The 22,556-nt window shown below is 50.6% G+C and overlaps 1 protein-coding gene across 5 annotated transcripts in view; it reads right to left on the minus strand.

The window, feature by feature from the left end:
• The window catches only part of Bbg (PDZ domain-containing protein big bang), a 50,028-nt gene that overhangs the window by 18,223 nt on the left and 9,249 nt on the right, over positions 1-22,556 (minus strand). For all 5 annotated transcript variants that reach the window (XM_076819945.1, XM_076819947.1, XM_076819944.1 and 2 more), the window contains one exon: positions 21,464-21,558. In XM_076819945.1, the coding sequence (XP_076676060.1) occupies positions 21,464-21,558 (95 nt within the window). The remainder of the gene's footprint in view (positions 1-21,463; positions 21,559-22,556) is intronic.

Consider the following 22,556-nt stretch of genomic DNA (forward strand, 5'->3'; position numbering starts at 1 on the left):
ATTAAGCTGGCGACGAGGTTTCTGTTCCCTGCGTGACCGATCCGTGAGCCAGCGTTTCCGTATGCAAGCCACCATCACACCCATTCAGCAATCAGCGGAATACGCGGAAGACTAAACGGGCTAGGAGCACTCCTCTGGTATCTCCTCCCTTTCTCTCTCTCTCTCTCTCTCTCTCTCTCTCTCCCCGCTACCCCCCCGCGACCTTGATCGCTTAATGAATGTTGCCCCTGCAGATCCGTATCTCGAGACGCGGCCACGTCGACCGTTCCAACTTAAAGCAGCTAACAAACCTCTGAACCCGATCGGTATTAATTAATCTCGGGGAAGGGACCTGGCGTGCACGGCACGGTCGCGGGGGGTGGGTAAAAAGTGAATTTGATTGGTGTAATTTGCGACGATACTGCAAATAGATTCGGCAAATTACGGTCGGCTGGCACGATCCCAGAAGGCGATCTCTAGTTCCTGGGCCCCGGCTGGAATTAGTGGGCTGCCGCGCAACGAACGGCGCTTCTCGTCCGATCGGGTCTGCGAGGTATGCGATGAGGAAGGGTGTAGGTGCTTTGGCGGAAACGATAAAGGCCGTGTGTCGGGCAGAGGAATCCTTAGCTTGTAACGAATTCCGTCGTGCTACAGGTATCCTCCGTCGCTCTATTGGAATTTCACACGGTCACCCGTCACTTCAGTTCGAAGGAAGCTGTGCAGCAGTGCTCCAATGAGCAGCGGCTCGAAAATTCGTCGTCCAAACGCAGAGGGAAAGACAGCGAAGGGGATCGGGAAAAACGATCGATCGAATTAGTGGCGGCGGCGTAACGAGAAACCAGGCGAGTTCTCGCCGGTGGGAGGACGGTACCGGCGCGGCGCATTCCTCGGCCGGGGAATGCTTTCGCGGTGCAAGCAGATTAAGGCGAGCGATATCAGCCGCTTTACGAGTTGTTGCGGTGCATCGTAAAGCGGTGGGGACGGCCAGCGGAGCCAGCGAGTACAAGCTCGCGATGATAGACGCGAGTGTGTAGCTTAATCGACCATTAAAATTCCATGTCCGTTTGAATTTTGCGGGCCGTTTGGTCGGCGGCCGTGGGGCCTTCGCAAAGATGTCCCTGCCGAAAGCTGAACATCTTGCGCAGGGCGGTTCGGTCGGGGCCGCCGCGGAGAGCAACATTAATTGTAAGACGAGCGTTTCACCAAGGGGACATTTTTCAACGCGATCGAACGGGAAGAGCGCTCGACGAAAGGACCGGGCGGGAAGTTGACATTAAGGGCCTCGAGCACGGGGCAGGAGAGAGAGCAAGGGAGAAAGGGAGAACCAGTCCTGGAGCGGAGAACAGGAAGAGAGGACAGGCTGGCCGGGAAAGGGAGCGAGCGAGAGGGAGTCGGAAGGAAGGAGGGAGGGAGAGCCGGGAGAAGTGGAAAGAGAGAAAAGAGAGCAACGGAAAATAAGAAGAGTGGTTCTCCTCTCCGGTCTAAGAGGTTGGGAGCGGGTGGCCTTGAGCAGGTCATCACCTCCGGCTGCGGTGCTGATGCTGCCCGCGCTGGACCATCTTAACTTCTTCTTCTTCTTCTTCCTCCTCCTCCTCGTCCTTCTCTTCTTCTTCTTCATACTCCCTGGACCTCCTCCTCTGCTCCTCTGGTCACCACCGCTTCGCCAACCTCCTCTCAACTTCTCCTTCTGTCGCTGGCCGTCTCTCCCGCCTCCTCTCTTTTTCTTTCCCTTCCCCGTCGCTCTCTTTGTCTTCCACGCTCCTGCTCGCCCTCCTGGCCCTTCGGCCTCCTCCTTCCTCGCCACGGATACTGCTCTTTACACTTTTCCACGGACCTCCGCCGCGCAGCACCCAACAATCCGTCCGAGCTAACTCCGCGGCGGCCGAGCGGATTCGCCAAGAGGAAGACGACGTTCCTCCGCGCGGTACCGAGAACTCCGCGACCAGAAGAATATTCCCCCGCCGGTTTGCCGCGGGACGCGCGAGCCTCAATTCCTTTCGAACTTCTCGGGAACCAGGCGCGAATCGACGAGCCTCGTTCTCGAGAAGGGAGACGTTAAGACGTTACCTGCACCGCGGGACCAGGCGCCTCTCAATCGGGGAATCGAAGAACTCCTTCGCGTTTCGCATCGAGCGCCTCGAGATGCGCCCCGCCGCGACTCCTCGTCGACCCTGCTCGAAGGCGTCCCTGGTACCGCACCGACATCGTCACCGTTCTACCCTCGAAAAAATGCAGGCGTCGTAGAGAATCCCGCTTCCCCTCGCGCACTCGCTTACACCGAGGCCCGCGGACGCTTTAGTGCCGCGGAGGATTTCGTGGCGAGCTCGTGTCAGGGGAATCGCGCAAATTGAGTTTGACAAAGTGGATCATCGGGGCCGGGCCTGTCGAGCACGTAATAGCGCGTGTCGGTCCCTCGCCCGCCGCGTCAAAAATCCTCCACGTCAGTCTCGCGACCACACGACCATCTGGAGCGGCGTCGAGAAACCACGCGATTTTCTGCTTTCAACGTGAGACCCGTGGCACCGACGCGAGCGTTTAGCGTCCGTTCAAGAGACGCGGCCCACCCCGTTCCGTCGGTTCCCAGCGACACGATAATTTCGCCGACTAATTGCGCGAGGGAGACGCGAGGCGGCGGTCGGGGCGGGAAAGGGAATCACGCAAATCGAGTTTGACAAAGTGGATCGGCCGTGTACCGCCCCTTCGAGCCGCGTAATGGTTGACGCGTGGCGGCCTCAGCGTCCGCAGGTACGACGCACAGTGGTCTAATTCGCCGAAAAGCTGGCCAAAAAGCTCGCCAATCTTCAATTACATTGCAATGTAACAAATACTGTTTGAAAAATTAAAATACAGTAATCAGTTATTATTATATAAACCTTCGAAGTTGGCTTAATTTCTTGGTCCTTAATGTCTTGATACTTCTATCATTGTTAATGTATCGCACAAAGTTTCATTGGAGGAATTCATTTGTGAAATGTTTTACCATTAAAATATGTGTTATGAACATTAAATTTGCATAGCAGCAGTCCAAAATATTTGTATATTTACCCGTGTATTTCCCTTCCCAATATATCGTACATCTTAGTCCTCCCTTAATAAAGAACGAGGAAAAAAGTAATGTTATACGCTTTTATACGCAAAGAGAAGAAATTCTTCGTTTCAAGTACACTGCCTAGAAGGATATGCAACTGAAAAATTTTGCCAGAATTTGCTACCCTATAAGATATTTACATTTAAAGTGCTTAAGAGGGTCTTCTACAGTTATAGACAATTTTTTGCATTCTCCGGAATTTTTTTATAACGAAACTATGAAACTTCTTCCATTGACGTTTTTTTTACATGTATTTGTTCATTTTTCAACAATACTTAGAAATTTTTACAATGAGAAATAATCAAAATTGGTGGCAGTACAGAGCCTCGAACGCAAAAGTTCGTTTTCTTTTTGCAATTTTGACTTCAGATTCTGCATCAGCGACCTCGAAAACCCTTGTATACAAATTTTTGTACAAATCGGAGGATGCCTTCATATTTTGGCCAGCTTTTTGGCGAATTAGACCACTGTGCGACGCCGCGAAATCGTTTCGGTCGAATCGGCACGGCGCGGCGGTGCACCGGCTTAAGTGAATGAGAAAGATAAACATAATAATTACGAGAAATTGCGGGCTGCCGCTGAAAACGACACAGGGGGCGAGCAGGCGCGATGCCAGAGGAGGAACTCGACCGCCTGCACCCATCCACGCGCCACTGCTCCGTGGAATCCAAGTATCGGATCGGTGCACGCGCATTGTCAAACACTTCTTTCGGTAATCCCCACGGTAAACGATTTTTGGTCGAGTTGACGGAAGAATGAGACGGATTCAACGATCGTTGGTTCACTCAACTAGGTCACGCTACCAAGATTCAGACGAGTAAGGGGAAATACTTAGAATGATAACTCGGAGAGCGCTGTCAAAAGTAATTTACATAAAAGTTAATTTAATCTCAGCAAAGTGAACTGCACTGGACGATGAGCCGAATTCAACGCGGCGGAGGCGCGGCAGACCGGAAGTGCGTTGTCCCGTCGTGTGGGCAGGCACTCTTGAACGACGATTTAATGCAAACTGCCCCGATAATGGCCGTGCCCGGTCTCACGGGGCACGAACCGCAATTAAGGACGATTCCAGCGGTTTAAAGGTGCCTGCCCACCTGTCTCCGTCCCGTTCCAGCAGGTCAGCCTTTTTTCTCCCCCTCCGTTGAATTCGCGACGTTACTTTCCAGCTCGTTCAGGCGAAGCTTAGAGCACGCCGACGCTGACGTCGCGTGGGATCGTTTAAATCGTAAACTCGTTTACGCTGGCAGCAGCCGGGGAAGTGTGAGGCGTGCGCTGGAATTGGGCTCGCGCTCGTGACGGCTGGCATTCTGATAAAAGCGCGCATTACGGGCCGACGTGGATTCCCATAATGCAACCGGCGGGGCGAGGAGGCGCGGCGAAATTATCGGGCGTAACACGGCCACGGGGCACCGCGGGTCTTCCCTCGTAATTATTAGCCCGTCATTAATTAGCGCGGATTCAATTAAACCCGCGGGAGGCCGGCCATTACCTGGGTAATCGTGGAATCGTGTGATTGAAAGACGTGTATCGGCGATTAATCCCCGTGACTCGAGAGGGAGTCGCGTACAGGTCGATACGTGGAATCATAGATACTGTTGCTACTCTCGGTTCCTTTACTTCTACCACCTCCGCAACTTCACTTAAGACTTAGTCTTGTTTTTGTTTTTATTAAGTTCTAGCTTCCAGCTTTTAGCTCTAGTTTTAGTTTTTGTATTCAATGTTATGCTCGGACTTTTACACTAATAACATCTTTAGTAGGGTGGCATTTATTTACTCTTGGTAAAATTTTTTTCAAGATTTTCTTCGGGGCACCCTCCAAAATAGTTCCAAATAATTAAAAAAAATCCGTGTAAAGTGTGAGCTCCATCGGATGACGGGAAAGGGTGCCCCTGGGCCCTGTAATATTTGAATCATTATTTAACAGCTCGCGAAGTTGATTTTATATATCCTCCAAGTTATTGATTAAATAAAAAAATATGTCAAACAAAAGTTGCAGATCCGGACAAGGAGCATCCTTTATGTTTTATTACTTTTTCTCGTGCGACAAACGGTTTCCGAAAAAAATCAGAAAAACTAAAATAACATATTTTTTTTTATTTAATCAATAACTTGAAGGATATTATATAAAATCGACTTCGCGAGCTGTTAAATAATGGTTTAAATGTTCCAGGGCCACCTTTTTCCGTTATCCGATCGAGCTCAAACTTTCCCCGAATTTTTTCTAATTATTTGGAACTATTCTGGAGGGTGCCCCGAAGAAACTTCATAAGCCGAAAATAAGAGCCACCCTAATCTTCAGCTTGGCCTCTTCTTTTCACCATCCTATGCACAAAGATAGGTGAAACAAAGGCAGAAAATAAAAATAATAAAAACACGCATCGGCGATCCATTCTGTAGATGGATAACGGTGATCCGCAGCAATTATCGAAAGTGGTACGACCGTAACCGATCCTTACGTAACCGCGGCCGATTCGAGCGATAGACATGTCGCAGGACAACACCGAGGGAGGAGATTCCACAGAGATTTAACACGGGGGACGCAAAGGGGAATGACTTTACGAAGTGGTGCGGATCCGTCGATCACGCGATGACCTCGACCCAGTAACTCCCAGGCCGCGTTCCGCCCGGAGGTTGCGGATCGAAATTCTTTCGGGCCGCCCGAGCTCGATCGGTAGCGCCCAGAGCGACTCGGCGATATTTATTTATAGGTGTTCAATGTCAGGCGCGCGGCTAGGATTTCCGATCGCTTATGGATAACCGATCGATCAACCATTTCCGAAGCAAGACTGGAACGAAAGAGGACGCAATTAGAGCGCGGCGTTGCGTCTGGTACGATAGAAATTATCGGGCTGTTAACGCTCCCGAAAACCACGGTCGAATTGGTTCTCGCCGCGAGGCAATCGTCAAGCTTAGCACGAGGGCACGCGATACGTGAAACGAATAAACGCTGCCCCGGCTGCTCGCGGGGCTAACGGATGGCGTATCACGCGAGCTACATACGTCGAACTCCGGCGTGCTGCGCCGAGCGGAGTGCACGTACATAGTTGGCGCCTGGGCCGATAACACCGTCCCCGCTCCGGACGAACACATCGGTGCGTGTCGTGCGGGAATTTAATATGTACACGGGTCGTACGCACGCACGCGGCCACGCGAAGATGCGTCCGATGAATGAGCTAATTGTGCCTTCCACGCCGCGAACCCTATCTCTTTTATTCCAGCGCGCGGCCTGCTCGCCGTCGCCGATCAGCCTCCCCGTCCAGCGTCAATTGCGAAATCAACGGGGAAAAACATTTCGACTGATTGACGACGCGCGAGGCCAACGGGGACACCTATTCTGCTGGATGGTTCAGAGAACCCGACTCAGCGCTCTGATTTCGCACGCAGAGGAGCGAGTGTTATGCTTGACGTAGAAAGCTGCGATACGAACTTCTGTAATCAATCAGGAAGACGGGAATCTGGGGAGGGGGCTCGTGATTTCTCGTAAAAAAAACAAGCACCGAGTGGGACGGTAAATAGTTGATGGCAGGTGTAGCCCATCTGCAGTGTCAGCTGCCAGCGTCTGAAGCCCTTGGCGAGCTCTACCCTTGAGATTCGAAAAGTATCGTGCGCGCGGGCGGTCGAGCGGGCGAGAGGCAGCTGTTGCTGCGCTTTTCTGTGGGTGGCGAGTGAAAGTGCGGCTCCGAGGCCAGCGCGGGCGACAAATTCAATTTTTGTAACAGCATCCTCCCGGCAAATCAGCTCGACGAACATCTCGTTCCGTTCCAATCGCCCCAGGAATGCTCGGCGTCTTCTACCTTGCACTTTCATTTCGCTGGCGGAAGATTGCAACGTGGGAATGGCTCGAGTTTAATGAAACGAACGGCTCAGAGGACGCGTATCGTTTCGGCGTCACTTCTTTCCGTCCCCTGCGCTGGGCTTTTTCTACGATCCGGATGGAGGCGCACGGTCCGGGGGAGGATCTTTTTTTACCCGCGAAGCTGCAGAGAACGTGCTCCTCTAATGTCCCACATCCTGCTTCTGAAAGCGTTCTCGCGTCGCCGGCGTGACTGGATCGTAATTTCAAATCTGCTAATCGGCCGTTGCCACCGGACTGGCCGATGGTGATTTTCCTCTCGACCGTTATTTTATTCGCCGGCTTGACGCGATGGAATCTGTGAGTCAGGCACGAATCGATGGCCAATGATTCACTCGATTACGCGAAACCAGGCAGCTGAGAGGGGCTGAAGGAGACTGCCTTTTAACATTCTAATTCGCCATTAAGATTGACGGCTCCGGTTTGCCGGAGCTGCCGCGATTCACGGGGACAAATCGTTGCGTGATCGCGGCAGGATTTAAGTAGCTACTCGATCCCACCGATCACCGCTCGCAAAATCGATCCGACCTACGAATGCTTCCCCCCACCCCGCTTAAGCCACGATCAGGCACGATCTCTACATAAATATTTTCCATCCAGGTTACGCGTGTAACTCGCGTCGGGCGCCACTATTATCCCATTTATCCGACCGGTCGTCGAAACGAAATCCTCGCCTCAGCTTCTCGCTGGCTATTAGCATCGGAATGCGAGCTCCTCTCCGCGCGTAATTCGCGCGGACGCCTCTAGCCGTGCCAGTTGAGCGGACGCGCGGAAATCGAGAGCGAGCGGGCAAGTAAATATTTAAATACCTTTTCGACGCAGCAATCGAGCCTTTCCCGTGGAGCATTCGGTAGCTGCGGTTCGTGGAACGGTAACACGATCCCTCGGGAGCAGTCGCCTTTTAATATCCCTCGGATCCTACACAACCATCGACAGAGCCCGGGGGAATAAAGGCACTTTGGGAGACCAGCCTCTCGCCGAGTGCAAGCTGCCAGTCACGATCGAGATTCCTCTAAATTTTCACACCTCTTGCCTGTCCCATATCAACGTCCCCGCGCAGCAACCGATCCGATGTCACGAGTACAGTAGAGTGGCTCGTTCACGATTCGCCGACCGTCAGTTTCAATTATTCGCGAGCTTTTCGTCTGGCGGGATGGTGAGTTACCACCGGAAACTCGCTGGCACGATGGCGTGCGCGACATGGAATCGGTGGAGAAGTATTTTGACAAGCCGCGTACGTAAGGCGCGAGGCAGCACGGACGAGGGACCGCGGGACGTTTTGACTCGGAGCGTCGAGAGGAGACTGGCGAACGCCTTTCTGCCTCTGCCTGGGACATCGCTGGGCATCCCTTTCCACCAATGACGAGGCTTCCTTACTGGTCTCACGGAGAGAGACCGAGGGTACCTTTACTCTTGATAGGTTACCTTCGAGTTAACTCGATAGGATCGTGAACGTGCGCGTGCATATAAATCGCTCTTCCGATCTCGAAAATCGCGAGGATTTTTCGAACGGCTGCCCGGTTAATGGCGTACGAATCGGATCGTCTGATCCAGGAAGCGAGCGAGACAGTACCCAAAAACGGTACCTGGTCTCGACTTCCAGATCGATTTACTTCGTTTCACGGGAGTCGTCGATATTAGTAAGGGGTCGTTTTTAAATTACGCAAGGGTAATTTTGGCGACTTCTTACACCCTCCACTCCCAGTATAAGAATTCGCAAGATTTGATATTGCGACCCCCTTCTTACGTAATATTTTTTACATTTAATTCCTTTCTACGATATTAAAATTAAAATTCTTTTAAAGTTAAATTCATTTAACTCGGTTTCGGGAAGTTTAAACTAAAACTACTTTTCTGGAACATTAATGATGGAATTTGTATTTATTGAAAATTAGGATAAAAGATATTACGTAAGACGCTACCTGACTCACCCCCGGTAAGAAAACGCAAGAAATTCGACCCCTGAGCAAAAAATTAGATCTATGGATGCCCTGTGATTTGTGGCATTGCTCTTTGCACGTAGAGCGTGGAGCGATGATATATTAAATTCAATACTATTTAAATACATTGTCTGCTCTGTTGAGGAATACTCCAATATCGTGTTTATCAAGGCTATCGATAAATTTAATAACACGTCAAATCACGAGTAAATTGATAGGCAAGATGATGGGAATTTCAGCTTTTAATCCTCTTGCCTAACCCGTCCGTTTATTTGTCACAATTAATGGAAAAGAGCAGCTGGCCATTAAAGAGGACGGGGCCCCGCTAATAGGGACATTCACTTTGCAGGCGAAATGATGCGGATCGAATCTGAACAGCCTGATATTTATAGCGCAGACGCGAAAAATCATCTACCGCGCACGTAAGCGCGGTATATGTTTGCTCAGCTTAATTCCAGAGAGGATCAACAAAAACACGGCTTAGCGGAATTGAATTTACGAAGAAAAGAAGGACGATAAATTATGATGGAAAAGACAGGTTCTTCGGGGGCTGAGCTTAATTCAAACGGAACATTAAACGCACAGTGGAAACGTGCCCGTGCATATCGGATGACCAATAAGACGCTAGACCGCAAGGGCCGCGAGGCAGATGCATCACGGCCATCGAACCACCCGGGGCGATATATCGATCGCGCGAAACAATTATTGTCAGTTGGCCTGGACGTGCAATCTTTGACACAGGTCAGAAGTGTATCGGATCGATTTAGAACGTTCTACACTTTGTGCACGAGGCGCGAGTTCCCGACGGACAAAAGAGGCCTGTTTTCGAGTCGAGGCTATTCCCCGAGAGATCGAACCTCGATAATCCATTTCGATGGCCGCGGGGCGCCTAGCACGCACAATGCCGCGCGATACGTCGCGCAAACGCTTTCTTTTTTACGTATATGTACCTTCCAGTTCCTTGCACGCTTCTCCGACCTCGCGTCTTCTTCGTTTGTTGATCGTGCGTGACCCGTGCTGGCGTCTTTCCCCGACGCGACGTGGTTCGTCCTATCGTTGCTCTCATCTCCCGTGTCTCCCGCGATTTTCGAGAGAACGCTCCTTTAACCTCACAATTCGCGAGGATTCCACGTGACCACACCGCGAACGTAACAACTACACTCTTGAAACGATGATCCCACAGAGATTAGCTCAGGATGGAGCACGATTACGTTTGACGCAAGTTACATCCATCCCGCCTGGATTTTCGGGGAAGGCTGTTGTGTTTAACCTTACAGGACAGAACGAACTAAGACAAAACTATCCTATTGTGCGCAGATTTTCCCGTGGAGAAGCGCTGCACTTCCGGAAGTTTTGGAGATTCTGCTCGTGTAATTTTCCTCTGCGTGCGAGGTAAATAATGACACGAAAACTAGGTGAAATTTCTTGGCGATATGACTTCTATAACGTGGTCCACGACAGTGGCGTCGTGTACTTACGGGGTCCCGATTTCGCTAAAACCGGTCGATTAACCTTAAAATTCGTTAGGGACCAGCAGCGCCGCGACGTGGTCGTTACGATTATTCTTTCGGTTATTCTTTCGATTATCGCTTAGATCGATCGAAGGATCGCGGCTGTTTGCGTCCGAACTTGTCTGCGCGTCACGACTTCGGGAAGTGGAATCTTTAAATCATTCTCTGGTACAGATAATACATTAGTGAATCTGTGAAGTGTTTACATTGACAGCTCGTAAGCTTGCAGCGTATTCGAATAACAATGTGTCATCTCGGATTACCTCACAAGGAATACACGAGGGGCCGGAATCTTTGGCCCAGCAGGATTAACCTTACAATCAGGAGGGTCGGCAGCGTCGCGAGGCGACTGTTTCGATTATCGCGTCGAATCGATTAAAGGATCACGCCCGATCACGTTAGAACTTGTCAACCGCCTCGCGAGCTGGGAAAGTGTGACTTTTAAATCATTCTCCGTACCGCTGTTACTTATAGCACATTAGTAAATCAGTGAAGCGTGTGCAGTGAAAGCTTATAAGCTTGCAGTGCGTCTGGATAACCTCCATATGCGTACCATGACGGATTACTTCACACGGAGTACACCAGTCATCGAAATCTTTCGACCAGAAGGGTTAACCTTACAAACCGGGATGGACGAGCATCGACATGGATGTGGCGGAGGTCCGCCAACAATAGCCGCGGGCAAGTTTTTCCGCGATGGAAAGAAGCATCTCGTACGGAAGGATATCGGATGATGTATTATTCAACGAGAGGGACTCTTATCCACGCGAACGAGGAATTTCGAGGAGCAACATTGTTACCAACATGGCGTCGCGGTGCACCATATGCCAACGGGTAAGTGCAGAATCCCTTCACGTTGCATGCGTACCGAGTTATAATTCCATGTTGTCGATACGCGCTTCATAAATCTTTCATGGCGCTGGGATTGAATAGAATCGTCTTTGCAACCGTGTTTTAGGAAGTCGCGCGCGCGTTTATGCATGCGGCATAGAATAACGTTCGACGTAAAGTAACAGGGGATTGGCAACGCGCAATTTGTAGGCTTCTATGCTCGCAGGCATTTCTTCGACGGGGAAATTTCAAGGGGCTATGGGAAATTTGAAAAGTATCTCTATATGAATTCCAGCGCAAATTGTATTTGGTAACCGACGATTGCGTAGTTGGAATCGCCAACCGAGACCTTCGGGATGTAAAAGCTTTTTTGCTACTCGGTGTCCCTTAACACCATTCCGCAAACTTTCCACGAACACGAAAGAATCCCTGGCGCAAAAACGGCCGCGTTTCCGCTTGTCAGGAATGCTCCTGGGGAGGGCAAGTTCACAGCGTAACTTTCATCGAAACGTCCCGGGGTGTAATTAGCGAGCGAGAACGAGCGAGCGACCTTGTCCAGCAAGATCTTGTCTTCGCGATTCCATCGATCGTCTCTGAGATCGCGGGCGAGTCGCTCGTTCCCTCCACTCGCTCCTTGCATCACGCGGTCGTCCTCTTTCAATCGCGAATTCGTCGAAACTCGAGCCGTCTCGCCTGGAAAAAAGAGAGAATCCTCGCGATACTTTCTGCTCGGAGGAGAGCACTGTAACGCGATGCTGGGGCGCCCTCGGTTAGGTTTGAGCGTCACTGACGAGTGTTTCGCCATGAGGCGAGTGGAGTCGAGTGGCCGGTAAAAAAGGAGTTAGCCGGCCTTTGAGGGCTCGAATTTCCTCGAGTTCGTGTGTGCCGATGGAGGCTTGTGCCTGAAATCGAGGCACCGCGGGACCCAAGCAGCGCTGGGTCTCCTTAGCACTTAACAGTTTAAGACTTTACCCTTCTCGTTGTAGAACTTTCCAAGCTCCGCGCGTAAAACGAATCGATCGAATGGCTGTGTCTCTATCCAGTTCTCCGCTTCGTTCAACTCGCTGTTAGTCAATTTGCAACGCACTTGCGAATGAACGAAATACCTTGTAGCATCCGTTTTACCGTGCAATCTTGCCATACGCGTCGCGTACGATACAACGCGTTGCAACAACGTCTGGAAACGCGGCGCAAAGTGCGTACCTGTGTTTCACCAGCGGTCGAACGCGTTGCGTGTAGGAGATTACGACAGACTCGCGGCGGTACGGGGTTTTCACGTTATTCGGTAACGCGCAGCGTGCACGAATTACCGCTAGCCGCGGTGCATTTGCATGCGCGGCGCGAACCGACGCGCTCTTCGATACCCCTGACAATGACGAACGTGACGTAAATCACGGATGCTATACTTGTAAAGGCTGACTTGCTCATTGTCACGCAGCGTTACGCGCGATTTTAAATTGTACATCGAAGAAATTCGCGGCTCTGGAACGGTCTCCGACTGGGTGGCGCGCGATTCAGAACGCGGCTTAACGGACTGGCGAATACGAATTGGCTGCTTTGGGAAGCCTTGCGTACGCCTCGTATTGCAAATGTAGAAAATTCCAGAGGAAGGGAAATTATGTGAGAATGTAGAGAGAATCTCAGTTTATCTCCATAGGAAATTAATTTCAGCTTACTTGGTTTCCTCCCGCAAGGGTTTCGTAAAATATGTAGCGTATTCGCGAATAGTGGCGCGCGCGGGATTTAATCTCGGGGGAGTCCAGTTGAACGGATAAGAATATTTTTAAGGATTTAATGCAAATTTAATAAAATTCATTAGGTGATTATAAAAATCAGAGACCAGAAATAACAGTTATTTTTAAAATTTTTTCCAACAGAATCATTGAGAAAAAGTTAATTTTTATTTAAATGGAAGTCAGTCTTCATTAAATACTGCAATAAATTTTCCGAAAAATCAAGTGATTAAAAAATATTTAGATTTATCTGTTTTGGTTACTGATAACCACTATTGTCGACGGAAATATTTTTTGGTCACTAATAATCATTATTTACGACGGAAATATTTTTTGGTCACTAATAACTAATAACTGTTATAGACGACGGATATTGTTTTCGGTTACGAATAACCATTATTGACGACGGTTATTGTTTTCGGTTACGAATAACCATTATCGATGACCAGATTTTTTTCGTTACGATTAACCATTATCGCTGACGAGAATTTTTTTTGCTTACGGTATAACCAATATCTAATGTGGAAATTTTATTTTAGTTACGGCGTGACCAATATATATTGCGGAATTTATTTTTTAATTACGATATAACCAATATCTATTGCGGGAATTTTTTTTTTGGTTACGGTATAACGATTGAACTATAGAATATCTGGAATGCGAACTGTGGGTATTAGGAGCCGCGGCGGGCTGTTGAAAAGACATAGTTGCACAGCGTGGGATGCTGTTTCACTCTTACACACACGTCTATACCTGCCTATACTCAAATTTACTACAGGATAGAAGTACATTTACTACAGGATGGTGTATAATACAGGATAGACGCACATTCAATGCCACTATCTCTCTTGGCGTGGCCAGTCCGGGGTTTTCCGTACAGTGTTTGCATTCCAGATATTCTATAGTTCAATAGTTATACCGTAACCAAAAAAAAATTCCCGCAATAGATATTGGTTATATCGTACCTAACCAAAACAAAATTCCCGCAATATATATTGGTTACGCCGTAACCAAAATAAAATTCCCGCAATATATATTGGTTACGCTGTAATCAAATTAAAATTTCCGCAATAGATATTAGTCATACCGTAAGCAAAAAAAATCTCGTCAACGATAATGGTTATTCGAAACCAAAATCATTTAAACAGAAACATTAATTCTTATGCCATAACTTTTAGAATTTAGGTAATAACAGTCAGAATCCCTGATCAAAATTTATTTAAAGAATAAAATGCAGTGTTTTTTACAAAGCTCCTTCTTTGGGTGGTGCGTGGGTTCCTTGCAAAAGTCGCGCCAGCCTCAGCCAATTTTCTGTGTGTTCTCTTAGAAAAGAGCTACACCTCGGCAAGGTTTCTAGAATCACTCTGCATCGGGGTCCATACATTCTTTCGTTGTCCCTTTTTTCAGTCAGACTTTTCGATAGATAGGGAATCAAAGTTAACAGGCAAGAAAAGCGAACGCCGCTGCAGCGGCGGCTCAAAGGAGAGTCACGCGCTGTTGATTAGTTGGCGCAAGAATGTTGACTGTGCAAAGTTGAGCGGTGCGCGTGGGAAACCGCGGCGCTGGACGCCGCGGAAGAAGACTCGCGGGAAAAATCGCGATCCATCGAGGCCTCGGCTATTCGTCACGGGCGAGCGATCTAAGGGGATCGTTAGCTCCTCGAAAACGCTGAAACCGAGAGTGTTAACGGCGACAGGGTTACTCTCGGTCCTGGGAGAAGCGGTGCGAGGAACCGCGGCCGTTGTCTTTGGAATCAGCTCGCGGGCAGGCGAGCCGATGGCCGCGGCGTTCTAAGACGCGCGTGGTCGCGCGACAAAAAAGAAACCGGTCGAGCTTCTTCCGTTTCGCGAGTTCAAACTTGGCGCGAGCAGCTCTATAAACGTGGGACGAGAGAGGGAGAAGCTGGAGGCCGCGGATCAGCGGAATGCGAGAATGTGCAGCTTGCACGAATTCCTCCTGGCCGTCCGAGGAGCAGGACCCTCCAATTAGAGGCAGCCTCCGGTCCAACGGGACCTCTTCTCCATTCCACTTCCTAATCTCTATTTTCGCGACGCGCAAACTACCGTGCGCGAGAAATTGATGACCGCTGAGACCGAGATTAGCTGATTGAACTGGTGGTTGGAGAAGCTCAATGGAGAACGTTCAGATCGGATGCACAGTTCTACATTTAGCGTTGCAGCTGGACCACTTTTTCATCGGTAAAGCGATCGCTCGCGGCCAAGTCGAAGGTTATCGATAAGTGGTCGTCCTCGCGGGCCGGATCGTAAAGAAACCGATGTTCTGCTGGTGTCTAAGAGGCATCCGCGCAATGTCGCCGCGTACAGCGGCGCGGGGACATTCCTCGGTGGTAAAAATCCACGCTGATTGGGCCGCGTGCTTTGCAGCGCGCGCGCTCTGGATCGCGCGAGCGTCGTGGTTTGACGGGATCGTGGCTCGTTCTCTCGGCCGTGTGTTTTAGCCGAGAGGCCGGGTTACTGCCACGTCGACGATAAGTCAGCCGAGCCACCAGGGAGTAACTGTAAAGGGACGTACCCTGCCTCGTTTCGATCTCGGCGAAGCGGCGCGCAAAAAGTCGCTTGCCCCGCCGTCGAAAATTTATTTCCACCGTGTCCCATGCCGCGCGATGCCACGATAAAGCCCAAAAATACGCGTCCCACGGCCAGCTGGACGCTTCAGGTTTCCTCGCCGCTCGCGCGGGCTTTCGGACGCGTGTGCGTCCCCGCGATATTTCCAGATACCGATCCGCGCGTGGCAGCCGATCGGTACGCACGCGGGAGGTCCGACACCTGTGGCCGCAGGGGTTGTTACTGATCGGGGATTCGTGAGAAGTGCTAAACGCGCCGATTTCTGCTAGGAATCCTCAGCCTCTTTCACTCCACGATCCTCCTTGCCCCATTCGAAACAGTTATCTTCCTAAGACCATCCTCCGCGCTAACTTTTGCGCGATGCCCATTGCACAACCTGCCTCCATCGTTTCAATTTTCAATTACCATCGATCGCATCTCGGAGCAAGGATCTATAGCTTATAGAACGGCATAGCTGTCTCGTTTCCCATCGAGCCCGCCTCCCTTCAATCGGATTACACTCGCGTCGATCCGACGCATGCACGGGTGAAATCGTTGCCCGTGGTCGCGACGCCGATCCATCGAGTACCGCGGGGCCACGGGGCACGCGCGCATTTCCATGAGTTCAAGTATGACTTATCGAAGCTAATCGAATCGATGTCGGCACTCGTGCACCTTCCGGGTTGCCGTGCTGGAATGTTGTCGCTTCAAACGGACATATTGGCCGCACGTAGGCGCGGAGTTAGATCCTTTCAGACGCGGCTGCCACCATTCTCCATCCAGGTAATGACGAGCATCGTTTTTTATCACCATGCTTTCGTAACGTCCCCGACTGCGTTTATCCGTTCGCGGTACGTTCGAATTTACCGATCAGAAATCGATGGGCATTTTCGTCAGCGATCCAGTCTATTCCCTCTTCGATCCATAGGAAAACGCGACTTTTACGTGAGATCTTCAGGCTCGCGATTTTACCATTTTAAGTGGCGCCCCGTTAGTTTTGGTATTTGTAGAGTTCGGAAAAGAGGAGCATCGGAGAGTTACATTGAGAGAATTGGTAACTCTTTCTCGCTTACATACTGTTTGCCAACCTCTCGAGTGTCCATAAACCGCGCGGGGAGTTAAATCGGTACCCTACATATTTACAGTTTCATAATTTTTTGAATTTCAGGGTTCGGGATCTTCCCTTGTCAAATGTATGGGGGTTGAAACTTGGTAACCCAACATACACGAAAATGGTTACGCCTACGAAAAAAACTCAAAGGACCTTTTTCGTAGAGAATTTCCTAGTCTACAAATTGTATAATAACTATTTTTGTCGCAAAACTGATAGATAACGAGCTATCCGCGAAAAACAGTTGTTTCTTTAAACCCTCTGTAAAATTTTTAGCGGCGGTCGGATCGATGGGGACTTTTGACATATTGTTTAAAACGACCAAATAAAGGCCCATACCAAAATTTAGCTTGGTGGGATTTATTCCGAAGACAGATCCTAATTTTACTGGACTACAGGTGCTAACGACCACGACCGACAATTAATGCGGTTTAAATCGGTGCCGGAGCAATAATCCTCTGTCCGTTAAAAGACGCCGGGGATGCCCCCGCGTGTCTTCCGTCGCGCATTTATTATACGATTACGCGCGCCACGGATAAACAATGCTCCTTTCGGCCAGGATGGTTTTTAAAGCTGGGCGGTCAACCGGTTACCACCGGCGAAACGATCCTGTCATCGCGGCTGAGTTACTCGCGTCGCTCGACCAATAAATAAAACCGAACGATCTAATTTCAGTTCCGCGGACAAAGGAGGAAAAACTGGGAGGGGATCGGGAGTCGTGATTCGCTGGAAGAGCATCGATCACCCTCACAATTTGACCGTGACTTTATAATTGCGCGACGAGCCGTGCTCCTCCGGGTTTATCCCCCAGTGGATCGGGACGAATCTGTTTCCTTTCCTCGAGCGATTCCCCGTCGATAGTTTCTCCGAATGATTGATTCGGCTAATCACCGTTCGTGACCAGTTCCGTGGAACCGAATAGACAACGATTCCAGGGAGGTTATCGTTGGGCCTGGGTTAATGCACCCTGAGCTCGGTGCGCTGCGGTGTCCCTGTTCCGAGCCACGATGAAGTTTTCCAGAGCGAGCGCAGCGTCCATTACGCGCATGAATATTAAACGAGCGCGAGAGAAAGTCCGGGGATCATTATTGCCGAGATGAATCCGACTGCTTTCGATCTGCGGGCGCAGGTATCGCCTGGTTAGCGTACTCTTTCGTCAACTGGTCGCTCCGGGACAAGCTAGAGATGCTGGTAGATGCAATCGTCGAGTTTGATGGGCAGCCAAGAATCTACTAGCTCATTACGATTCTCACCGAGGGTGTCTTCATCCACGATGCACCCTACTCAGGGTTGAATTAAAACAGAGGCCCTAAGCAGTTAACAGATTTTGAGGCACCCTTGTGCAGATCACTTCAACGCAATGTACGATTTCTAAATTGTTACCTATTGAGGTAGATTTTAAAACTCAGAAAATTTCTATGGTGTCCCCCTTTCTCCTGACGCCTTGAGCGCGTGCTTACTTTGCCTATTGATTAATCCAGCACTGTCCCCACCTACTGTCTTCCCCGCAAGAGGGTTTCACCTATCCAGTTCCTCTCTTCAAATTCCCATCTTAGAAAACGAATCGCCAGCGCAATTAGTCGATAGGTGGATGGTAGAGTGACCGAACAATGACACCGCGGGGCTCCAGGGCAGGCCAGTTATCTTTAGGTCAGTATACTGCGTGCAGCATCCAGGTTGCGGGTTGGAATGCCGTCCTCGGCGGTCGCGTATGCGCCAGCGTTGGCCAGGGCTTGCGGTCTGTTCGATTGGGAGCGAACCGAGTGAAAGATCTCGAAAAGGAAGGCGATTAAGGGGGAATGGGACCTTGAGCGCGGTCAGCCACTGCGGGGAGAGCCACGGCAGACGGCCAACACTGGGGCCGGGTATGCGCGACCGCCATATTGTTGTGACTACCATGCCCTGACAGACCCTGACCAGCCACCCACACTCGCCGAGACCACAGCTCGCTGTTCCCCCGAGTCCTGTGACGCCTGGACCTGACGGAACGCGGTGACACGACCGCCTGCGAATATCTCCTCCTCCGTTCCCGCCGACCATTTATCATTCCCCTCGATTACCCGACAGTTTGCGTAACCAGATGACGATGTACGATCCTTTAAGCCCATCGGGGTCTCCCTGGCTTCCGGGTGTTATGTTCTTTCGGCGATAAAGGTTACGAGCCGCGCTGTATAAGGTCCTCTTAATGAGTCGCGATCGGCAGATTGCGGTAGCGGCCGAGCGATACCCTGCCCAGTTGGGTTATCAGGCTCGAATCTGGCTCATGGCTGCGATCCCCGATTCCAGGTCGAGGGCTCGAAATCGAAAATCCGCGGGGTAACGACCGAGAAGCGCGTACGGTTTTATTTGAGCAGCGGCCGAGGCGCACGGCGAAGGGAACGGTGAAGGGAAGAGGAATGTCAACAATTTCGCGTTTCGTTCGGTAAACACGGGTGGAAAGTTAAGGCCGGTTCGTTTGAAGGTAATGCGCGCAACGTTTATCCCCGCGGAAGGGCTCGCGTCGTAAAGTCTCGCGTTTAATGGGATCCTCAAAGGCAGCCTCTCTTCGTTAGCTGTGCAAACTAGCTACCTGAGCGCCGGCCACGGCCGAGGCCTCGCCTCGCCACTTCTTCAATTATTCTTAACGGTTTCGCTCTCACACCCACCCGATCGAGCATCCACCGTCGAGGAGTGGTGCGCCCGATTGCCGATCGAAAGGAGTTTCCTTATTTCCCGTCCCTCAGGCGCGCTGATCTTTCGCTGAAGATTTCGAAAGAAGCGAGGAACGCTGACCTCGCGTTCCGCCACCAACGCGAAGGAGTACCGAGCCTCCTGAAAACCATTGACCCAGCGAACTGGGCTGCCGAACGGGGAGAATGCTCGATACCATTTTACGATCTGTTCCTAGCGATTCCGATTGGTAGATTGAATTCAAGAGCTTCCCTCGTGGGGACGACTGGTCGATTGTTCCTTCGACCCTGGGGTAACGATCTGACTCGTAGCGCCTCGGTTAGGTTCGTTCACATCGCGACGCTCGGTCGACCCTCGCCGCGCAAAAATTAATGGCCCCCTTTCCCTGGCGGACCTTCGATTATAAATGATCCGCCGGGCTCCGTATTTAGAACCTGCCGGCTGCTCTTTAGTTTTCCTATTAACATCCTCTCTGTTAACGCGGGGCTGAAATACGATGTATCTGTGTGTACGTCGGACGGTGCTCGCGCGAGGTGCGAAAACCCTGCTCGGCCGTACATTTACTGGATCACGAGGCTGCTCGTAATAAGGCTCCGAGTGTAAATGATCGCGCTCGCGTACGCCAGCGTACGCCCACGATAATCGACATCCGGTACATCCAGCCTAGCAATTACCGCGCGCCTTTTCTATCGGGACTCGTTCCATAAGTAACGTCGCCCCTTGTCTCCCTCGCATAAACAAACGTATCTCGTTTATATCGAAACTATTTATGAAGTCCGAGGCGCGCGTCTTGGCACCGATTTGCTTTCAATTGGCGAACTCAAGCGATCAGACTTCGCGAAGCCGTGGAAGTCAGAGCGGGAAGGGATTCTCAATAGCGTTGGGAAAATATTGGGCGCGAGTTGAGGCATTAAGAGCGAAAACAGACTAACCCATATAAAAGAAAAGAGTTTTTCTTACTTTATATAATTAGTGCAGCCTATTGGAACACATTATTGCTACTAATTCAATTTTGCAAAAGATGTGGGTTAGTCCAGTTTTGCTCGCAATGTCTTAGTTACAGAGTAACCTAACTGCGGCGAGTCTTCGAGTCAGAGATGGGCAGAATTTTCATTCAAATAAAATTTTGACTACCGAATAAAATTTAAAAAAATTATTCGTCTTGTGTCCAAAGTTAACTCGGGTTAACGAACGAATGGCGAATAATTTTTTTAACTTTCATTCGTTATTCGAAATTTTATTTAAATCTAAATTTTCCCATCTTTGCTTCGCGCGAACAGCAGTGCAAGTAGAATCACCCAGCGATTGACAGACACGCTTCCCAATTCTCCCTCGACCACTCGCGCCCGAGTGAATCTTCAAAATCAGTTTCCTCGGGAACGAGGACCCTTAGATTTCTTTTGTGACGACCGCTCACCCTCCTCGGTCGCGCAACGAATCACGCCCCACCCCCTATTGAATCGAGCGCGCCGCGACGTTATTGTCGCGAGGCTGGCCGATCCGGCGCGTTGGATTTCCCACGTAAGTCGCGATCCATCTTTGGCGGACAATGATCGCGGGGATCCATTGGCCGTGTGTATCGGGGCGAGCAGGAATTCCCGGCGACGAAGGTGCGCCGCAGCAACGCCTTTGTCTCCGCGTTAGAGGGCTGGCTTGCCTCCGTTTCGAATGCCCGCTCGCCGGCGAGTGCTCGCGCGAAACCGGAGAACCTTAGCGGCGCGTAACGCACCGAGATTAATGCGTAACCTTTATGAAGCGCGACGCGAGGCGGCGCGGCGGGATGCGTGCGTGGGCGTGCACTCCAGCGAATTCCTTCGATACTCCAGCCTCGCTTTCAAACCTTTCCAGCGGGTTCAATGGAATCCCTGGGCGAGGGATCGCGGCTGCTCTCCAGGAAGTGACATTCCGCGCGTTAATTAATGGGGATTCAAGGCCGCGAGGATCATCGCGATCGGTGTCGACGAGTCACCCTCGTCAATCGAAAATGCCTCTGCATTGGAAGCAATTGATTCATCTTTGGGCATTCTTTTATGGTAAAGACGAAGGAGGTGGTTTTGCTTGAGGTTAACTGACCGCCTTAGCCTGCGGTACATAAGTGCTTTCTATTGACCGCGATTTTTAATTCACTGGGCACACGAGAATTGTAGGACTGAGGAGTATTCGTGCCCTCTGCGTGGACTTACCATTTGTAATGAAAACGTCCTTCTTGCTGGGCAGCGGCTCCTCGTGGGGTGGCTTTTCCGCGGAGCTCGCATCGCTGTCGGTCGCGTCCTTGTTCCTGCAGAATTAGAAGAATTGTGTTACCCTTTTACGTACATGAAGGCATTCTCCTAGAAGCGAGCCCCTAAATTCTACCTAGGGTACCGGGCTATTTCTGTATAATACGCGATAATACGTGTAATTCACGGGGTTCTTGCGACGGGGTCGAATCCTGCTGCTCCATTTTCGCAAATCGAACCCCTTTCTTCGCGAGCCAAGTGGTCAATTAACTTTTTTTCCCGCGCCGGGGCGACCCACATTCGCAAAAGGGGGCGATTGAAATTTTTGAAACGACGGCCGAGCGTGCCATTAGCTGGCCTAACCACAGCCCTGTGAAATTTCGCTCTTTCACTTAACTGCCTCGCGAATGCGGATCCGCGAGGACGTACGGGAATGTTAATCGGCGGCTTTCGATTTTCTCGGGTCGTTGGAGGGTGTTACGAGCACGTTTCTGCGCGATGCGGCCAGATTAATGTCTCTACCCTTCCGACGAGGCGTCGCAAAATCGAAGCAACCCACTTGGGAACGCGTTAAGCGGGAGACTAAATTTTTTCAGCGCATTAATCGGTGGGCGTGCCGTGCTGTATATAAGTATGTGTAACCATTTTGCAACCGTACATAGTTACGGCTGCTTCAATCGAGGCGAGCAGGAGAAATTGCTCGCAGAAAAACGTAATTCGAGCACAATTAGAGAATGCACCGCACTGCCAGCTCGCCACGGCCGGTGCTCGCGAATTAATGTACTGTAAATTTATACCTACTTATGGCGCGCTGCACGCGGGCATCCTGCGCGAACGCGTCGCGCGACAGATTAGATAGCAGATCAGTGAGAAAAGCTGCGTTCGAGTAAAGCGGAGCAGATGGTACAGTTCGATAACTCGTAATAAGGAACGGGGACCAGTTCCTGAGCAAATCAGGTAGCGAGGAAGGGTATCTCGCGAGGGATCGCCCCGTTCCGTATAAACGCTCCTTTTATTCCCCCCTTTTGAGAACTGGTTCCGAGAGATTGAACCGCGT

Source organism: Andrena cerasifolii, chromosome 9 (assembly GCF_050908995.1).
Source record: "Andrena cerasifolii isolate SP2316 chromosome 9, iyAndCera1_principal, whole genome shotgun sequence".
Taxonomy (NCBI): domain Eukaryota; kingdom Metazoa; phylum Arthropoda; class Insecta; order Hymenoptera; family Andrenidae; genus Andrena; species Andrena cerasifolii.